At 34.1% G+C, this 18301-nt stretch overlaps 7 protein-coding genes across 7 annotated transcripts; 3 read left to right on the top strand and 4 right to left on the bottom strand.

Moving 5' to 3' along the window:
• Window positions 1-199: 199 nt before the first annotated feature.
• DFA_11707 (uncharacterized protein) lies at window positions 200-5138 on the top strand (the record flags this gene model as incomplete). The annotated part of the gene is made up of 2 exons (XM_004350603.1): window positions 200-220; window positions 1488-5138. 2 exons carry the CDS (start codon window positions 200-202, stop codon window positions 5136-5138), a joined length of 3672 nt encoding a protein of 1223 aa, XP_004350654.1.
• A 648-nt stretch (window positions 5139-5786) lies between these two features.
• On the top strand, window positions 5787-6996 carry DFA_11706 (actin; the record flags this gene model as incomplete). The annotated part of the gene is made up of 2 exons (XM_004350602.1): window positions 5787-5804; window positions 5887-6996. 2 exons carry the CDS (start codon window positions 5787-5789, stop codon window positions 6994-6996), a joined length of 1128 nt encoding a protein of 375 aa, XP_004350653.1.
• A 400-nt stretch (window positions 6997-7396) lies between these two features.
• DFA_11705 (protein heat shock protein Hsp70) lies at window positions 7397-9490 on the top strand (the record flags this gene model as incomplete). The annotated part of the gene is made up of 1 exon (XM_004350601.1): window positions 7397-9490. One exon carries the CDS (start codon window positions 7397-7399, stop codon window positions 9488-9490), a length of 2094 nt encoding a protein of 697 aa, XP_004350652.1.
• Window positions 9491-9553: 63 nt separating this feature from the next.
• DFA_11704 (uncharacterized protein) lies at window positions 9554-11380 on the bottom strand (the record flags this gene model as incomplete). The annotated part of the gene is made up of 6 exons (XM_004350600.1): window positions 9554-9600; window positions 9662-9737; window positions 9797-9954; window positions 10027-10218; window positions 10292-11141; window positions 11222-11380. 6 exons carry the CDS (start codon window positions 11378-11380, stop codon window positions 9554-9556), a joined length of 1482 nt encoding a protein of 493 aa, XP_004350651.1.
• A 265-nt stretch (window positions 11381-11645) lies between these two features.
• jcdG (transcription factor jumonji) lies at window positions 11646-13798 on the bottom strand (the record flags this gene model as incomplete). The annotated part of the gene is made up of 5 exons (XM_004350599.1): window positions 11646-11667; window positions 11839-11863; window positions 12080-12118; window positions 12231-12968; window positions 13048-13798. The coding sequence occupies 5 exons, from the start codon at window positions 13796-13798 to the stop codon at window positions 11646-11648; spliced, it is 1575 nt and encodes a 524-aa protein (XP_004350650.1).
• A 360-nt stretch (window positions 13799-14158) lies between these two features.
• Window positions 14159-14549, bottom strand: DFA_11702 (hssA/2C/7E family protein; the record flags this gene model as incomplete). Its single annotated transcript, XM_004350598.1, has 2 exons — window positions 14159-14403; window positions 14537-14549. 2 exons carry the CDS (start codon window positions 14547-14549, stop codon window positions 14159-14161), a joined length of 258 nt encoding a protein of 85 aa, XP_004350649.1.
• A 1222-nt stretch (window positions 14550-15771) lies between these two features.
• On the bottom strand, window positions 15772-18262 carry DFA_11701 (uncharacterized protein; the record flags this gene model as incomplete). Its single annotated transcript, XM_004350597.1, has 3 exons — window positions 15772-16805; window positions 17619-17657; window positions 18223-18262. 3 exons carry the CDS (start codon window positions 18260-18262, stop codon window positions 15772-15774), a joined length of 1113 nt encoding a protein of 370 aa, XP_004350648.1.
• Window positions 18263-18301: the final 39 nt, after the last annotated feature.

The following is an 18301-nucleotide window of genomic DNA, read 5'->3' as shown; positions in this document are numbered from 1 at the left end:
AGAGAGATTAAAGTGCAGATTGATAACAATGTAATATCATTATCATTATTATGATTGATTGTTGTAGAGTAAATGTTGTTATTATTGTTCTAGATTGAATTAATTGTATTTGTCCCAATTAAATTATAAATTAAATGGAATAAAACTAGATAAAATTCAATAAAAAAGAGAATAGAGGAGAGGGGGGGAGAAGAGAAGAATGAAAAGACAAGACGCTTGTGTGTGTATTCAAACCCAGCCAATCATTACCCTCTATCCTCTCTCATTCGCTCAATTGGGTGAGAGCTTGCCTCTGCTGCTGCCCTGCCTACCTCTTTAGATTGATGGATGGTGCTAGATGAACGACACATTCATTCATTCCATTTTCATCAATGTACGTCATGTCATAACATGTCCCGTCTGAAAGAGGTCGGACGATCCTGCAAGCCTGGGTTGATCAAAACAGAGTAATAATAAATATCTGTTATGCACACAAAAGGCAAAGTAGAGTAAATTTCATTTTTGGTATCAAGTACTTGTTGTTTGACTTGAGTCAAATCCACTATCCTCCAAGAAGAAATCTTTGTGCGAGATATGATGTGTAAATATAAATAGAGAGAGAGAGACTATTCTTTGCCAATCTGATTAGACGAGGAGTATAGTACAGACTACATAAACCATGGTTCTGATCAACCGTCTTTTTGAAATAAAGCTGTTTTTTTTTTTTTTTTTTTTTTTTTTTTTCTGCCTCATTCTCATCGAGGCAAAGTCAACCAACAACAAGGAAGAGTAACCAGCTCTCTTTTTGTTTATTATTATCATAACCAACCAAAATCTATACAAAAGAAGAAGAAGAAGAGCTCTTTCTCTCATCTCATATACACGACGATATATTCAACAACAGTGATATATAAAGATAGATAGAGTTTGTATATTTATATTTAGACTGAGGGGTAAGTAAAGAAAAAAACATCAGCAGCAAATCATTGAGATGATTATTATAATTAGAGTGCTTTTGAAACTAATAATCTTTTTCATTCATTCAATTGTTAACTGTAGAGAGAATAGAGAGAGACAGATACACTTGCATCCCCCCCACAACAACAACAACAACAATTATTTATTATTAGAAGCAGCAGCTGCAACAAGGAATATATACAAGATATTTGATGATTAATTAGATTAGATTATATTTATTATTTATTATTATTTATTATCATCATCATCATACCCATTCATTGTCTACTAAACAAAAAAAGGTAAAGATCAATCAATCAAACAACAAACAATCAACCCAACACGATGGGAATATACACATAATATGATATGTGTTTGGTTGATAATTGAAATTGAAAGCAACAACATATTAATTTTGTTTGTTTATCATATATATATATAGTATATTTTAAACAATATACATTTACATATATATATATATATAACAGAGAAGAAGAAGAAGTTAGAGTTTTATTAAACTTTTTGAAAAAGTTTAATATATTTTCATAAAGATGGACGATGACGATAGATTAAAAGAAAGACGTAGATTAAGAGAGGAACGAAGAAAGAGAGAGGAAGAAGAGGAGCAAAAGATAGAAGAGGAACGAAAAAAGAAAGAAGATGAAAGAGCATCGCGAAAGGAGTTGCGTGCAAAGGAACGTGCCGAACGTGAAGAAAAGCAAAAGAAAGAGTTGGAAGACTACATTAAAAAGGCAGAGGATGAGAGAAAAGCACGTAGAGAGGAACGTGAGAGAAAGCGCAAGGAGGAAGACGACCGTGCCAAAGAGGAAGAGGATCGTCGTCGCAAACAACAAGAAGAACGTGATCGCAAACGTAAAGAAGAAGACGAAGAAAAGAAACGTCGCCAAAAAGAGGTTGAAGAAGCCAAGAAAAAGATTGCCAAGGAGCTAGAAGACGACAGCAGCGGATCCGATGTCGACTCGCATATTGATTCGGTGTTGTCCATTAAGATGCGTCGTATCCAGTCGCGTCAAGCAGTTGAGAATATATTGGCATCGGTCGATCCCGCCAACAACCAGGTTCAAGTCAATACGGGTGCGTCGATTGTCGGCATGCTCTTTACCGACGAGCTAAAGGACGATATTATCGACCTCATCTCGACGGGATTCCGTGCATTGTCTGATTACCTCGTGCAACCCGAGACCATCTACACGTTGATGCAGGTGGCCGTAGACGTCAACATTGGTCACGCCGTCTATGCCGGACGTCCACAGCTGATTGCTGGAACGGCGTCGGTCGAGCTCAAAAACATGTATGCTCGCATGACAGGTGCCTACGAGATCCTCAAAGGTGCCATCAGCGCCATTTTCAAGATCGTAGCCGACCCCTCCAACTCGTTTATCCTCGACATGCTCTTTACACTGCTCGATAGTCCCGCTCCCCTCCCCACATCGAATCTACATGTCTTTATCGAACTCCTCGTTACCTATTTGACAAAGCGTCCAGAGACTATGAACTATGTCAATGAAAACAAAGATACTATCTTGCAAGGACTAGTTCAACATCTCTATTCATCCGAAATGATTGACTTGCTCATTAAAATGACCGAACTTGAAATGATACAAATTGGTGGTGGTGGAACTGGTAGTTCTCCTTCCTTTTTCTCTATCTTTTCATCATCCTCCTCATCCTCTTCGTCTTCTTCGTCATCATCAACCAATTCAAACAAGGAAAAAGCAAGTTGGACAAATGATCTTACACCATACCTTATTTTACGTCTAAACGAGATACTTAATCCAGACTCTCAGAGTGATTCATTAGAGTTGGAGATGGATAATATCAACCGTCTCATCACCGAGATTGTTCGTAAATACCCAAGATCCAAGATTGCACATCATTTCCTCGGTCAATCATTCTCCAACTGTGTACTCAAGAATGTATTCCGTGTTATTTTGGCCAACAACTTTTCATACACTCCATCGGTTTCAATCCTCAACCTATTATCAACATTGGTTGATTTCTCAAATGCTCAACAACAACCAGCACCACCAGGAGGAAAAGATAAAGAAAAAGAAAAGGAAAAAGAACCAAAAGAACAAGAACTGCCACCAGTGGTTAATTTATTGTTCCGTCCAATTGTCCAATTGGTAGACGAACGAGAAATGACACCAATCCAAGCAATCAACGAAGTAATGGAGATTGAAGACTATACAAAATCACTTGGTATTGTTAGATTGAGATGTTTGCATTTGATCAATATCTTGGTCAAGGCAAACGTTCAAAAATTGGACAAGACACTTTGGGAAACTGGCATTGTAAAGAAATGTGTAAACATGTTTTTTGAATACGAATCAAACAACATTATTCACTGTACAGTAGAGTCTATCCTCACCCCTCTTATTCAACGTAGTATGGGTTCAGACGATGAGGAATTTATGTATCATCTCTTAAAGGATTGCTCTTTTGTCACTCGTGTCGTTGATATATTAAATGATCAACATATTAAACCTGCCTATCTTCAAGTTCAATCTCCTACTATATCCTCAACTACAACAACAACTACAACACCAGCAGTATCAACATTAAATGGAAATAATAGTTTAAAGATTACAAATTCTACAAATTTGGAAGACGATTCAAAGAAACCAAAATTGAGAAGAAAGGTATCATTTGCAGAGGATATATCTGAAGATAAATCAAGTTTACAATCTTTAATGTCGGTATTTAATAATCCAACTGCAGTAGCAGCAGCAGCAGCAGCCGTCTCTCCAAAAGAAGAAGACTTGACTTCAAGTACTGGTTCTGATACTTCAAGTAATGGATCTGATTTATCATCAAGTTCAGGTTCTGATTTGTCTTTATCATCAAATTCAACTGTTGTAGTCCCAACTCCAACTATAGCTACAACTCCGACTCCAACTATAGTTGAAACAACAACAACAAAAGAAGATAAAAAGAAGAGTAGTAAAGAAAAGGAAAAAGAAAAGGAAAAGGAAAAGAAAAGTAGTTCTTCTTCTTCTTCCTCATCATCTAGTAAAAAGAAAGAAAAGGATGGTGCAGAGGGAGATTCAGAAAAGGATCAAAAGAAAAAGGAAAAAGAAGATAAAAGAAAGGAAAAGGAAGATAGAAGAAAGAGAAGAGAGGAACGTCGTGCCAAAAAGGCATCCAAAGAGGCAGCAAAGGAAAAGGAAAAAGAAAAAGCAAACGGCTCTTCCTCTTCCTCATCATCATCTGACAAGAAAAAGAGAAAGAGCAAGAGTAGCAAGGAAAGTGATAGTACTCCAAATACTAGTAGCAATTCTAGTAGTACAACTAGCTCACCACCTGCTTCTGGTGCTACTTCTCCTGCCATCCCAACACCATCCTCTTCTACCTCTACCTCTACTACCACAACTACCACCACTACCACCATCTCAACTGACAAAATAGTTGCAGAATCACCATCAACAATGAGTGTAGCAGTTAGTGATTTGGTCTCATCAAACAATTCCGTTGGTAATGGTCTTGCGGGATCTGGTTCGTCCATTAATACCACTCTAGACGATGATCTTTCATCACTCGACGCATCCAAGCTTTCTTTGACCGACTTTGTTTCCAACGATTTCGAAGGAGATTCTATATTAAATTCACTTTCACACCTCTCATCATCATCATCATCATCATCAACGGTCGATGTTACAACAAAGATGGATGAAGATAATAATTGTAACAATAATAATAGTAATAATAATGATAATAGTAATAATAATAATAATAATAATGATAATGATAGTAATAATAATATTAATCAAGAAACTCAAAAAGAAAATGTAGATAGTAAAAAAGAACAAGAAGAAAAAGAAAAAATTAATAATATTGATAGTAATGGAATGACGATGGAAATTGACAAAAAACCAAAGATATATCAAAATGTTGGACATATTATATCACTTTGTATTGAAATTACACATATTGTCAACAAGAGTAAAAATCAATTCCTACGTGATGTGGTAGATGATTGTTGCGAAGATCTATGGGACGATGTTGTTGTTCCAAAGTTACGAAAGGAAATTTCATATCGTACCGCCAAACCAATTGGTACTGTCTCTATGCGTAAGGGTAAAGGAAAGAATATCAAATTCAATCTTGTTGAATCTCAACCAGTCACTAGTTTTGGTGTTCCAATCGCTCCAACCGAAACAACCAACAAATATTTCTTTTAGACGATATTAATATTTAAAATACACACAACAACAAAAGTAAATAAAATAAAAAAACATTTAAAATAATATAATAAATATTTATTTTGTAGATAACCATCCTTTTATTCTATTATCATTACTATTTAATGAATAATCTAAAAGATAATATTTTTTGGAATAGTCTTTAAAAGAAATTGAGATTTAGATCAAAACCTATGAAAGAGTGGGCTATATAATAGGTCCTAACCTAAGATCTTTATTTACTATCAAGGTACCTCACAACCATAATGATACCATATCTCTCATCACATTCAAGTAATCACCAACAATCATTAAATTAACCTTCTACTATATTCCACCATTATCCCTCGATTTAGCTCATCCCAGTTCCCATTTTCAATCAGAGTCAATAATTCCTTCTGTTTTCAAAGATTCTTCAAAACTCATCCACCCTCTGATTTGAGTTGGCTGTTTTATCGCACAAATTAAATTTTGTATTCAATTCCATTGCTTTTCAGTGAAACCTCTAACCCAAGCCACCTGTAAAAAAATTTGTTGTAAATTTACAGGGGTGGATAAAGATCTGCAGAGAGAGACAGCAATAAAAGGATGCACTTTACATTCATTCAATTCAGTTTATTCAACAAATAATATATATATAATACAATCATGTCTGACGACGTTCAAGTATGTAAACTCATAAATATAATCAAGAGATTCTCCTATCAAACCATGCTAATCATCATTTTCTTTCTTACTTTCTACTTAGGCTTTAGTTATCGATAACGGTTCTGGTATGTGCAAGGCCGGTTTTGCTGGTGATGATGCACCACGTGCTGTCTTCCCATCCATCGTCGGTCGTCCAAGACACACTGGTGTCATGGTCGGTATGGGTCAAAAGGATTCATACGTTGGTGATGAAGCCCAATCCAAGAGAGGTATCCTCACCTTGAAGTACCCAATTGAACACGGTATCGTTACCAACTGGGATGATATGGAGAAGATCTGGCATCATACCTTCTACAATGAACTCCGTGTTGCTCCAGAGGAACACCCAGTTCTCCTCACTGAAGCCCCACTCAACCCAAAGGCCAACCGTGAAAAGATGACTCAAATCATGTTCGAAACCTTCAACACCCCAGCCATGTACGTTGCCATTCAAGCTGTATTGTCACTCTATGCCTCTGGTCGTACCACCGGTATTGTCATGGACTCTGGTGATGGTGTCTCCCACACTGTTCCAATCTATGAAGGTTATGCTCTCCCACATGCTATCCTCCGTCTCGATCTCGCTGGTCGTGATCTTACTGACTACTTGATGAAGATCCTCACCGAACGTGGTTACTCTTTCACCACCACTGCCGAACGTGAAATCGTCCGTGATATCAAGGAAAAGCTCGCCTACGTTGCTCTTGATTTCGAATCTGAAATGCAAACTGCTGCCACCTCTTCACAACTCGAAAAGTCATACGAATTACCAGACGGTCAAGTCATTACCATCGGTAACGAACGTTTCCGTTGCCCAGAAGCCCTCTTCCAACCATCATTCCTCGGTATGGAATCTGCTGGTATCCACGAAACCACCTACAACTCGATCATGAAGTGTGATGTTGATATCCGTAAGGATCTCTACGGTAACGTCGTCCTCTCTGGTGGAACTACCATGTTCCCAGGTATTGCTGACCGTATGAACAAGGAACTCACTGCCCTTGCTCCATCAACCATGAAGATCAAGATCATCGCCCCACCAGAGCGTAAGTACTCTGTCTGGATCGGTGGTTCCATCCTTGCCTCCCTCTCCACTTTCCAACAAATGTGGATCTCCAAGGAGGAATACGACGAGTCTGGTCCATCCATCGTCCACAGAAAGTGTTTCTAAGCATTTTAACTATAACTCAAATTAATTTATATATGTTGTAAAATAATAATAAACTCACAATAAGAACTATACTAGCTGACGAGTAGATTTTATCCTCGTTTGTTAGATTTGTTCAAATCAAAAAAATCAAAATTAAATACTAGTATATATCTTTCTCTACTTTATTTTTTTTCTATCTACCTCTTACCATCCTCTATCTGTTCCACTCTTCATTCAACTTTCCCTCTCTCTACCAATTTCTAAATATTTACAAACTTAGTTTTCAGTTAGATCTCTTCAACTGATCACCCAAATTTCAATAAATATGAGTAAATTTCAATATAAATTTCATATTCTTGATCATCTTTCCAAATCATTCTTTCTTTTCTATTTTCAATCAGATTAGTTATTTCTTTACTTTATGATAATAACATCACAACCAACAACAAATCAACTTTCAGTAGGAATACAAGTTGGATCAACCAATTGTGCTGTGGCACTTGGTTATACAGAATCAAGTATTCATATAATACCAAATCAATATGGAAATACTACGATACCTTTAATCATTGCATTTTCAAAAACTGATAATACAGTCATTGTAGGAGAGGAAGCTTCATATCTTTGTTATAGAGAATCACCAGATGATCAATACGATATTATCAATTTAAATGGATGGAAAGAAATATTAGACTATTTATTTGACAATGCAAAAGGTGATCGACAATTAGAAATGAATGAAAATAATGAATCATTATTGTCTAGATTGGTAGATGGCAAGATAAAGATTAGATGGTATGGAGTGGATCAGTACAAAGAGATTGCTGATTTATTGCAATTGGTCGTTGATCATTTGGCAGAAATGGTGAACCTATTTACTGGTAACAAGAGGGTGATGACTGTTTGTTTTGCAGTTCCTCATTACTTTGGTGATGGACAGAGACGAGTAGTTAAAGAGTGTTTGGCAGAATCTCCTACGTTTCAACAATCGTCTTTATTTGTAAGAAATGAAATGACAATGACTTGTTATCCACACCTCTACCACAAAAGAAATAGTTCAGAGATTATTTGTATTGTTGGTTACAATGCTGGAGAATCTTATACATCGGTGACACTATTCCTCTACGATGAAGGTATCTATGAAATGTTAGAGGATCATCAAAACAAACCGATTGGTGGTGGAAAAAGATTTACCCAAGCTTTGGTAGATTACTTTTGTCTAAATCATCCAATGTTGCAAGGTAAAAAGGTCCTCAGGAAAAAGAGACTATTTAGAGCTTGTAAATATCTTAAAGAGTCTCTATCTACTATGCTCAATTCAGAGAGAGAGTTGGATTGTTTATTGGTACTGGATTGCAAGTCTGGTAAAGAAGAGGTATTGGATTTACAACTGACCATGTCAAGAGCCAAATTTGAAGATTTGACAAGAAACATTGTACGTGAACATCGAGAATTTATCGAATCAATTGTTGATCAATGGCAAATCAAAAACCTAGACAATAAGAATATAAATTATAATACAAAGATTTCGTATATCGTGGCAGGTGGAGGTATGACCAATATGCCATGTATCCGTACAATGTTGAAAGGTTCATTCCCCCAAGCCTCTCTTTTGGGTGTAGACACCAAGTCCTATGGTGATCCATCGGTTATGCCAAGTTATGGTGGAGTATCCATCATGATGCATAGTCTTGCTCAACCTCAACAATGGGTGGGATTTTCCGACTATACATCACTTGGCGTTGGCTACGAAGCAAACGATGGATCAATGATTCAAGTCATTCCTAGAAACTCTTTTATCCCAAGTAGTAGATCGGCTCAGATTGTCATGGACACCAACAACACGCCCTATTTCAATTTAAACATTTATTATGGTCAAAGAAGTTTGGTAAAAGATAATTTTTATATTGGATCTTTGAATTATATCAAATTGGATGAAACAAAATCAAAAGGAGAAACAACCATCAATGTAAAGTTTCAAATTGGAATCGATTATCAATTAAAAGTTTGGGTTGATTCTATTGATTATCACGATTTTACCTATATCAGTCCATCAGAATCGGATACTGAAAAATGGTCACCACCACGTACAACACTTAAATGTTACAATCAAGGAGAAATTATGGATCCTGTAGTAGTTGATTATCCAGATGAATTTATTACAAATATCGATAAATTTAAAATCGATATACCAATGCTTGAAAATCTAATCACTCAAGCAGAACTATACAATGATAGAGATTTGGAAAATTGCAACAATGCAAAAAACATGTTAAAAAAGCTAGTATATCGTGGTAGAGAAGTCTTAGAATCAAAGGTTTCACAAGAAGAAATAGATCAACCAACCATGATTACAGTAGAAACATTATTAAATCAATCTTTGTATTGGTTGGTTGATAACCCATCACTATTTGCTATAGATTATGAATTAAGACATGATAGATTAACTGAACAATTAACCTATCTAGATTGTTTAAAGACAAAAGGTGAATTATTATTAGAAGAAGTAGATTAAAATTAAATAAATTGTGTAGTTTATAGGTTGTATTTTTTTTTTATAATTCATATTGGTCAATATTCATTGACCATTCATGTTCCAATCTAAATAGATTCCATTGTGTTCTTCTAACAATTTCAATTGAAACCAAAAATATTGAAATAATATCCATATTTGGATTATAAATACCAAATGCCTCTGGATTAATAGTTACAATCCAACCAAATCTCATTATTAAATTTGTTATCATTGAAAATATATAAAACTAGAAATATAAAATATTAATATTAATCATATTTTCATTTATATTTCTTTGTGTCTTACATTTTTATAACCAAAATATAAATCATTTCTTAATAATTTTCCTTTTTGTGTCATGAATCCCCAATCTTTTACAATATCCCAATAATATGAAAATAATGTACTTGTAACAGCAAAAAAGAACCAATAACTTTTAAATATTGTCCATTCTAATTTTGTTTCTGAAAAAAAAAATGAATTAATTTAATTGTTAAAAAAATATATATATATATATGTATACTTATACTACATACGTTTAAATAAATTATCAAGGATTGAAAATGTTAAAACCAATAATGATATAAAATACTTGAATGCATTTAATAATTGTGCTTTTTTACCAGTATCATGATAAACTCTAAAACATTGAGTAATTCTAATGATATTTGGTATTCCTAAAATAATTGGTGATATATAATAAAAACAATTTGTACTAATTTCTAAATCTAAAAAAAAGAATAATAATATTAATAATTAAGGTTTGTTTCGTTTTGTTATTCTCTTTTTTTCTATACTTACTAAAAAATGTTAAAATATAAATTAAAATAAAAACAATATCTTTTAATACAATTGGTAAACTTGTTAATTGATCAGCAATCCAAAACGAGGTAAATGAAACAGGACGATGAATAGATTTAAATAAACCAACAAAACTTTTGATAAAATGTTGTCTTAGTTCATGATTAAATATATTTAATGGTACTACCAAAACAATCATAAATATAATCCAAAATACTAATGGAATTGTAATATTATTGTCTGTTGATGTTGTGGTTTCGTATTGTTTCATTGAAAAGAATGATATTGTTGATGATGGTCTGTATAAAAGGAATAGTAAACTTGAAAGTAATATTGTAAAAAGTATCATTGAAGCTTTAAATAATTGTTTCGAAATACTTTGTTGTGGAGTTGAAGCTGGAGGTTTTACTAAATTAATTGTTATTGAATGGAAATTTGGTAAAGATGATTCTTTGTTGTTTTCATTTAAATTGTTGTTGGTCTGTAATATTTGTTGTTGTTGTTGTTGTTGAATATTGGATATGGGAGGAGGAGGAGGAGAAGTAGGAATAATTCTTTGATGATAACTAGCTCCATTGTTTGAGAAATGTCTTTGATCAATATCAAATATTAATGAATATTCAATTTTGAATTTATCCCAAAATGTAAAGTTGATAGATGATAATAACATAAATAATACAATCGACCACATCGATTGATAAATATAAACAATGATTCGAGTCTTTTCATTGTCATTGTTGTTGTTGTTGTAGCTTGGCCAAGTTGATAAAACAGATGCTGCCAACCAAATAGTCAAAGGTAATACTAATCCAACAAAAAGCATCCATTGTTTCATTAACCATTTACATTCCTATAAAAAAGTAAATGGTCATTTAATAAATAATAAATAGAACCAACAACCATTTTAATAGTTTAGATATATATATATACCTTTTGTTGAGATGAAGCTTGATAATGATCTTTTGAAGATAATAAAGAAGATGGTGATAACGCTAAAGAAAATAATGAAGATGATTTAACATTCCCATTTCCATTACTATTACCAATACCATTGCTACTTTTCAAAGATGATAAAGTTTCAAATGTCATTTGATTATGAATGTATCATTTATAATAATAATAATAACCTATCAATAATCTTTCTTCTAATTCCTTCCTTCCTCTCTTTTGAATTATAGATATAGATAAATAAATATAAAAGTTGTAGTTTTATAAAGCTTAGTTATTATTTCTCTACCTTGTTTGAAATACATTATACTTATTAACATACCCCCAACATCTTACGATTCATTGTTTGTTGTAAAGGAATCATTCCTTGTGTGTGGTGACTATTGGTGGTGGGTTGCAATCCTTTTCAATTATTTCTCTTTGTACCTCTAAAAAAAAAAAAAAATTTTGAGGAGGGAAAAGCTTTTTATCAATTCATCTTTATTAATAGGTCTCAGAAACATTCAACTCTCGTTCAATCAACAAATCCATCAAGAAGTTAACAGGCATGCTACATGATAGAAAACAACAATGCAGAGCAACTAGATATTGCAAAGTACAATAATTGGCCAGTAAGGGTATCGACTAAAGTATAACCACAAAATGGTGGATGGAACAGAGGAGGAAAAAGCCGTATTAGCTACATGGGTTGGCTATATCATACAGGAGATAAAAGAAATAAAAGGTGATGGTCACAACCCAAAACAAGAATTCAAAGCAATATAAAGTACTCATGGATGATTTCCTCCTAACCACAAATTTAGCGATCGATAACTTTGTAATAATGGGAATATTTCTTACCTCTTATGTTGTTATCGATCGCTAAATTTGTGTGTTTGTCTAGGATAATAATATTTGTATTTTGTATGTATATTTATATTTGTATTTTGTATGTATATTTATATTTATATTTGTATGTATTTAATTATTTATTTTTCAATCATTAATAAACCCTTTTCATAAAAAGCATTAACAATATCAAGTTTTTGAGCATCTGTACCTGGAAGATCTGTGATGTTGACGTAACGTGGATAGGATGAAATGAGGTGTTCGATGGCGTCGGCACAGTCGAGTGTAAATTCAATGACACCTGGCTCTTCGCCAACTTGATGATAGACTCTAGTGTTGTCCATGGTGTGGTATACGACTGCAACCTCTTCAATGGCAAGTCTGACTGCATCCTTTCTGAGTAGACGAACACGTTGAGTAAGCTTGAGTGAGGCGGCAGCACTGTCATCTTCAATAGTATGTTTCTTTTCTTGTGTAGAGAGGAATGGTGGAAGAGAGTCATGGAGGTATTTGACAGCCATCAAATCGGCACCAATGTCTACTGGTAGATAGTTGCCCAACTTTTCCCACAACATACTGGCATGATCCAACAATTCCTTTCTACGTTCATCACCGACCTTGTCTGAATTGATGACACCTAGATAATCGGTATAGTCACGTGGAAGACCTTGACGGAATTCAACGGCTTCCTCATTGGCAATATCCAATGCTCTAGTGATAACCTTGCCAAACAAGTCACCCCAAGTGTTATTCATCTGTGTCGAGATGGTAATATGTAATGAATGTACATCCTTTGGACTGTAAGCTTGATGAATAATACCACGTGGGAAATACATCATATCACCAGCTTCCAATGTAACTTCTATTATTGGTTCTCCAATTTCATCTTGTTCAAAGTTTTCTAGAAAAAAAACAAAAACAAAAAAATACACAAAGTTAGTACTTTACTCTTTTTTTTTTTTCTTTTTTAATTTCTTTACCACTTGATTTCTTTGGTAATCTTTCTTGTTCTGAACGTGGTTCATATAATCTCCAAACTTTCTTTCCTTCAAGTTGGAGGATGAATACATCAACGTCATCATAGTGAGGAGCAAAACCTTGAGCACCAGCTGGAGTGAGGTAGATGTTGGCACCCATACCACACTGAAAGTAGGTTTGGAGACATGAGAGAACCTTCCATACGTTCATGTTGAATGTTTGTGGGTTGAGGAGACGAAGAGAGCATCCATCACGGACATGCTTCCATACGACGGCTGGGTATGCCTTTCCGTCGGGGTTGAGTGTTTGACGTTCATTGTCGACATAGTTGGTGATATCAATGTTTTCGGTAAACTTGAGGTTGTTGCTCTTGAGCATCTTGTCGATTGAATCCTTGGTGAAAAAGTTTTTGTAGTAGTTTGGATCGTTACGCTTGACAATATAGTGTTGCAAACCAAAGTAGTCGTCATAAAACTCGTCCAACATTAACTTGCCTCCCAACATCCATTGCATGACACTAGCCGATTCAGCACGATGATCTTGTTGTGCTGTCAAGGTTGTACCAATGTCGTTAAAGTGTATGCTACCAACTGGGATAGCCTTTGTTGGTACGATCTGTGTTGGTTTGGGTGGTGGAGCAATTGGCTCTCTTGATCTAGACAATTTGGTCAATGGTTGTGGTTTACCAGTTGTCTTTTTCTTTTTTACAACTTGATCATTCTTTGTTGTTGGTGTATCTCCTTGTCTCTTCATTCCTTTCTCCTTTCTTTAAATAAGTTATCTATCAATAAAAGAATAAATTAAAAGAAATAGAAATGAAATTTAAAATCGACTCGTTTCTTTCGTTTTTTTTTGTTTTTTTTTTTCAAAAATTAAATATACAATTAATTAAATATCCAAATTTGGATCTGATCAAAAGATAGATAGACATAAAGAAAGAAAGATATTTTTTCAACTAGTTGGGGGTAATTATTTATTTTAAAATGGTTATTATAATAGATATTCGAACACTTTGGTTTTAGGTTACATTGATTGGATTATGAGGGAGAGAGGGAGTATGGAAGATAAGATGTATATCTTTCCAAATTTGGTTAGAGTAGAGTAGATAACAATTTAATGACATCCACAACCACCACGACCACCACCCAAGAGACCACCAACAACACCTCCTACAATGCCACCTACGAGTCCAACTACACCACCAACAGTGCCTATAACTCCACCAAGTAAATTGCCACCATGTCCACATCCACCACAAGCTACAGAGTTACCACCTTGGGTTTGGAGTGCTCCAGCACCAGAGAATGATGACTTGGAAATTGATGAGGTCTTGGCAGAACCGAGGGATGAAATAGCAGCTAAAAAAGAAAAAGAAAATGGAAAAGAAAAAAGGAAAAAGGAAAATATTAATATTAAAAGTTCCACTGGATTTAATTATTATTATTATTATTATTATTATTATTATTATTATTATTATTGTTCCATCCATACCAAGGATAGTCATTTTTTTAAGATTAAAAGGTTAAAGAGTTAAAAGATAAAATTAATTAGATTTAATTGTTTTGTTTATAAAGTTTGTATTTGTATTTGATGATTGTAAATGAACTAAAACAACGAGTATTTATATGTTTTGGAGATGATTGTTTGTTTCTTTGTTGATATGATGATGATCACTCTTTAGAGTCTTTTTCAGTTAATACATGGGTTTGAACCAGGTGGTTGACAAATCAAGTCTTAGACTTGGAACTAGTGTTGGTTGATAAAGGGTGTAATCGATTCCAAAATAAGAGGTAACCTGATTCCAACTCTGGCATGTAGATTTACAAATTTAAAAGAGTAGTTGACGGCAACAGTATAGTCAGCTACACTACTGTTTGGTTTAAATTTAAACATGTTACATATGTGCAGCATGACACTCTTGAACTTGCAAAGGATAACCTCCAATGACTAAAAAGATCATCAACCAGATCTGATTGATGATTGTTAAACCACGATAGATAGATAGATGCATCCGTAGTAGAAGTGATAGAAGTAGTAGGAGTATTATATCATTGATGTCAATCATCCAATCATCCATCCATCCATCCAAAGTGTTAAGTTTGTTCTAAAAACCACTCAAACATCCTATTTTATCCAATCAAATAACGGATTGGTTGTTGTCGTGATAGCTTGCTATCGGCTATTTAATTAACCTACCTAGCGTGGGCAACTATATTCTATGCTATATTAGCAAACAGACACAAAGGGAGTTCTAACCAAGACTCTAATTTGAGAAAAGATCGACTGTGTATGTACATACACATGTGCAATCATATACGTGTGGCTGCTCGACCCTTAATTAATTTCAAAATAACCCAAACAATCAGTCCATCCAACCAATCAACCCAAACAAACAAACACTGCAGCATTTTAAAATGTGTGTTTGTGTGTTTCGGTTATTTTGAAATTAATTAAGGGTTAGGGTTTAAAAAAAAATGATACCCTCAACAACATGTATCCATGAATGGGGTAGGAAAGGAAGGATAGAAACGACGTCGTTGTCGTCTTGGACATCTTATTTTTTTATCATAACAAGTCAACTTGAAAGGGAATAATAATATTGATATTGATATTGATTAATTTAAATTGAGTGTTTTAATTTGGGTCGCGCATGTTGTTTTATTTATCTTTTTTATAAACGATTGTTTTTAGGGTATCTCCTCCTCTGTGTCTGTCTACAGATATAGCTATGCAGAAGAAGAGGTACTGTCAAAACAACTATTACCATTTGATGCATTTGAAATTGGATTCCATGATAGGTTATTATAACCAACAAAATGATGGTGATGAATTTGAGAATAGGTTGATTGAAGTTGTGGTTGGGATTGTGTCGTTTGAAGTGGTGATGATGATGATGATGATAATGATGATCCCACCTCTTCTTTTTGTATTAATATTAAAAAATGTTGTTGATTATTATTTTCGGAATTATTATTATTATTGATTGTTGAAGTGGTTGTAGTAGTTGTAGTAGTTGTAGATGTATTAATATTATTAATATTTAACATATTAATATGTTCTCTTGCCCTTCTTTGAACTCTTTGAAGGGTTGATTCAAAAGTAGTGGCACCTTTTTCAAATGCCTTGCCTTGTTTTTCCATTTCCTCGTTGTTTAATAGTCTTCCCAATTTTTCTTTTAACCTTCCTTTGACCAGTTCCTCGATCTTTGTGGCTTTGTGGTGTGGCAGTGGCTCGAGGATGGCACTTCTTAGGTCCGACTCTGAATACCCGTCTTTACGTGATGGTCGGCCAGATTGTGGAGAGGTTGGCGCTGAAAAGGAATGATGACAGTGTTGGAGATTGGGAGTAGATTGTCCCTCCTCTGGTGCACTATAAAATGACCAACTATTTCTTAAACTTTTGAAATGATCTGACATTTGTTGTTGATTAGTTGGTAATTGATTATTATTATTAATGTTTGTTGTTGTTGATTGTTGATGTTGATCAAGGTTACCCATTGATCTACTAATATATTTATCTCTCATTTTTTGAAATTCTCTTTGTGGATTTCCACTTTTCCAACAATTCGTTGTTTGATTATTATTTTGGTTTTGGTTTTGATTATTATCCAATGAAGATAAAAGTGATGGACAAGATAATTGTTTATCGGATAACATCATTGTTGTTGTTGGTGTTGTTGTCGTTGTTGGTGTTGGTGTTGTGGTTGTAGTTGTCTGATCGGTGATTGATCGTTGTTGCAAATTAATTAATTTACTTTTTACTATTTGTTTGAAAGTGGATATAAATTAAATTAAATTAAATCCAATTTATATATAAATATAAAAAACGATTTATGCTAAAAAAAGAAACAACCTTGGTTGATCAAAAGTGGATTCAACAATATTGTTATTGTTGTTGGTTGAATGGATTTGGAAAAAAAAGAGAGAAGAGTAAATTTAAATTTTAATTAAAATAATTAATAATGACTTTGATTGTTGTTGTTGTTGTTATTGTTGTTTGTTTTTATTAACATATAAAGGCAAATAGCTTGTTTAGTTTTTTGATCAACAAGCATGATGATGCTGATGGATGATGGATGATGGAAAATTAAATTAAAAATATATGGTAGACAAGAATGCGGACCGTATGATGTTGGAATTTGGTAGTAGGTGGTAGGTGAGAGGTGGGAGGGGAGGGGGATGGATTGCTGATGCACCAGTTTGTGTTTGTTGTGTGTGTTTAACAAATATAAAAAAATACTCTCTACGCACTTCTACTATTCTTCCAAAGGTGTATCAATTCACCTAAAATCAGCAGTCTATTTTTATGCGTATCGATATGCATTAGATAGATATAAGATAAAAAGATACGGAATATTATTATCATAACACCTACATTATTGTATGTACTAGTAGTAGAGGTGTATTAATCAGTCTTTTTTGTCAAAGAAGGGGTGGGGTGGGGGAGTACGGAATTAGTTTTAGGGGTGGTGATGATGGACATAGGACATTAAAGTGGTGGTAGAATATATAGGTGAGGTTGATTGGACTGAGTATATATTAAATATAATCACTACTACTATACATATATACACTATTATTATCTGTTACGAATCGGTACCGGTATCGTAATTCTATTTATATATATATATATATATAAGAAGAGAGTGTAATTTTAATTGCAATTGGGGGTTAGGGTTTGTCGGTTGGTTGGTTGGTTGGATTGGTTGATTGGTTGTAATTAATGTGTATCGATTTAGTCAATCAGTCAGTCATCCAACTGCTGAAATAGAGTATACTCGTAATTAATTTGGTTTGCAAGTTATCAATTGATCGAGATAGTTGTAGAAAGGTGGAAAAGTTGCCAAACAAGATGAAGATGAACAAATATAGTCTCTAACATCCCCTCAAAAGAGGATGGGCGGGGATTGGGTTTTCTTTGTATTCAATGCGTTTTAGTCAGTCCTACTGTGTGAATCATAATGAGAGAAAGAATAGTAGATAGACGTGCACGCGACGAGGAGAAAGGAAACTCTACAGTTTGATTCTCCAACTGTTGGTGATCATCGAAGATAGAGGAGGGTCTCCACAAAAGATGATTGGTCAGAGTCTTTAAAAAGATATTTTACGCAGGGTTGGTGATTAACCACCAAAATTGAGTGAAAAAAAGTTAATATGGCTGAACCCCTTTTCTCACACCAATGATGATGTTGGAGATTAACCTTTGAATCTTAACCATCTTTTTGTTATTGTTCATTGTAGTTACTTCCCTTTTTTT

This window comes from Cavenderia fasciculata, assembly GCF_000203815.1.
Source record: "Cavenderia fasciculata unplaced genomic scaffold Scf_EUAJFUG02HR96I-5, whole genome shotgun sequence".
NCBI classification, from domain to species: Eukaryota; Evosea; class Eumycetozoa; order Acytosteliales; family Cavenderiaceae; genus Cavenderia; species Cavenderia fasciculata.
This window is presented reverse-complemented; position numbering and strand designations above follow the sequence as displayed.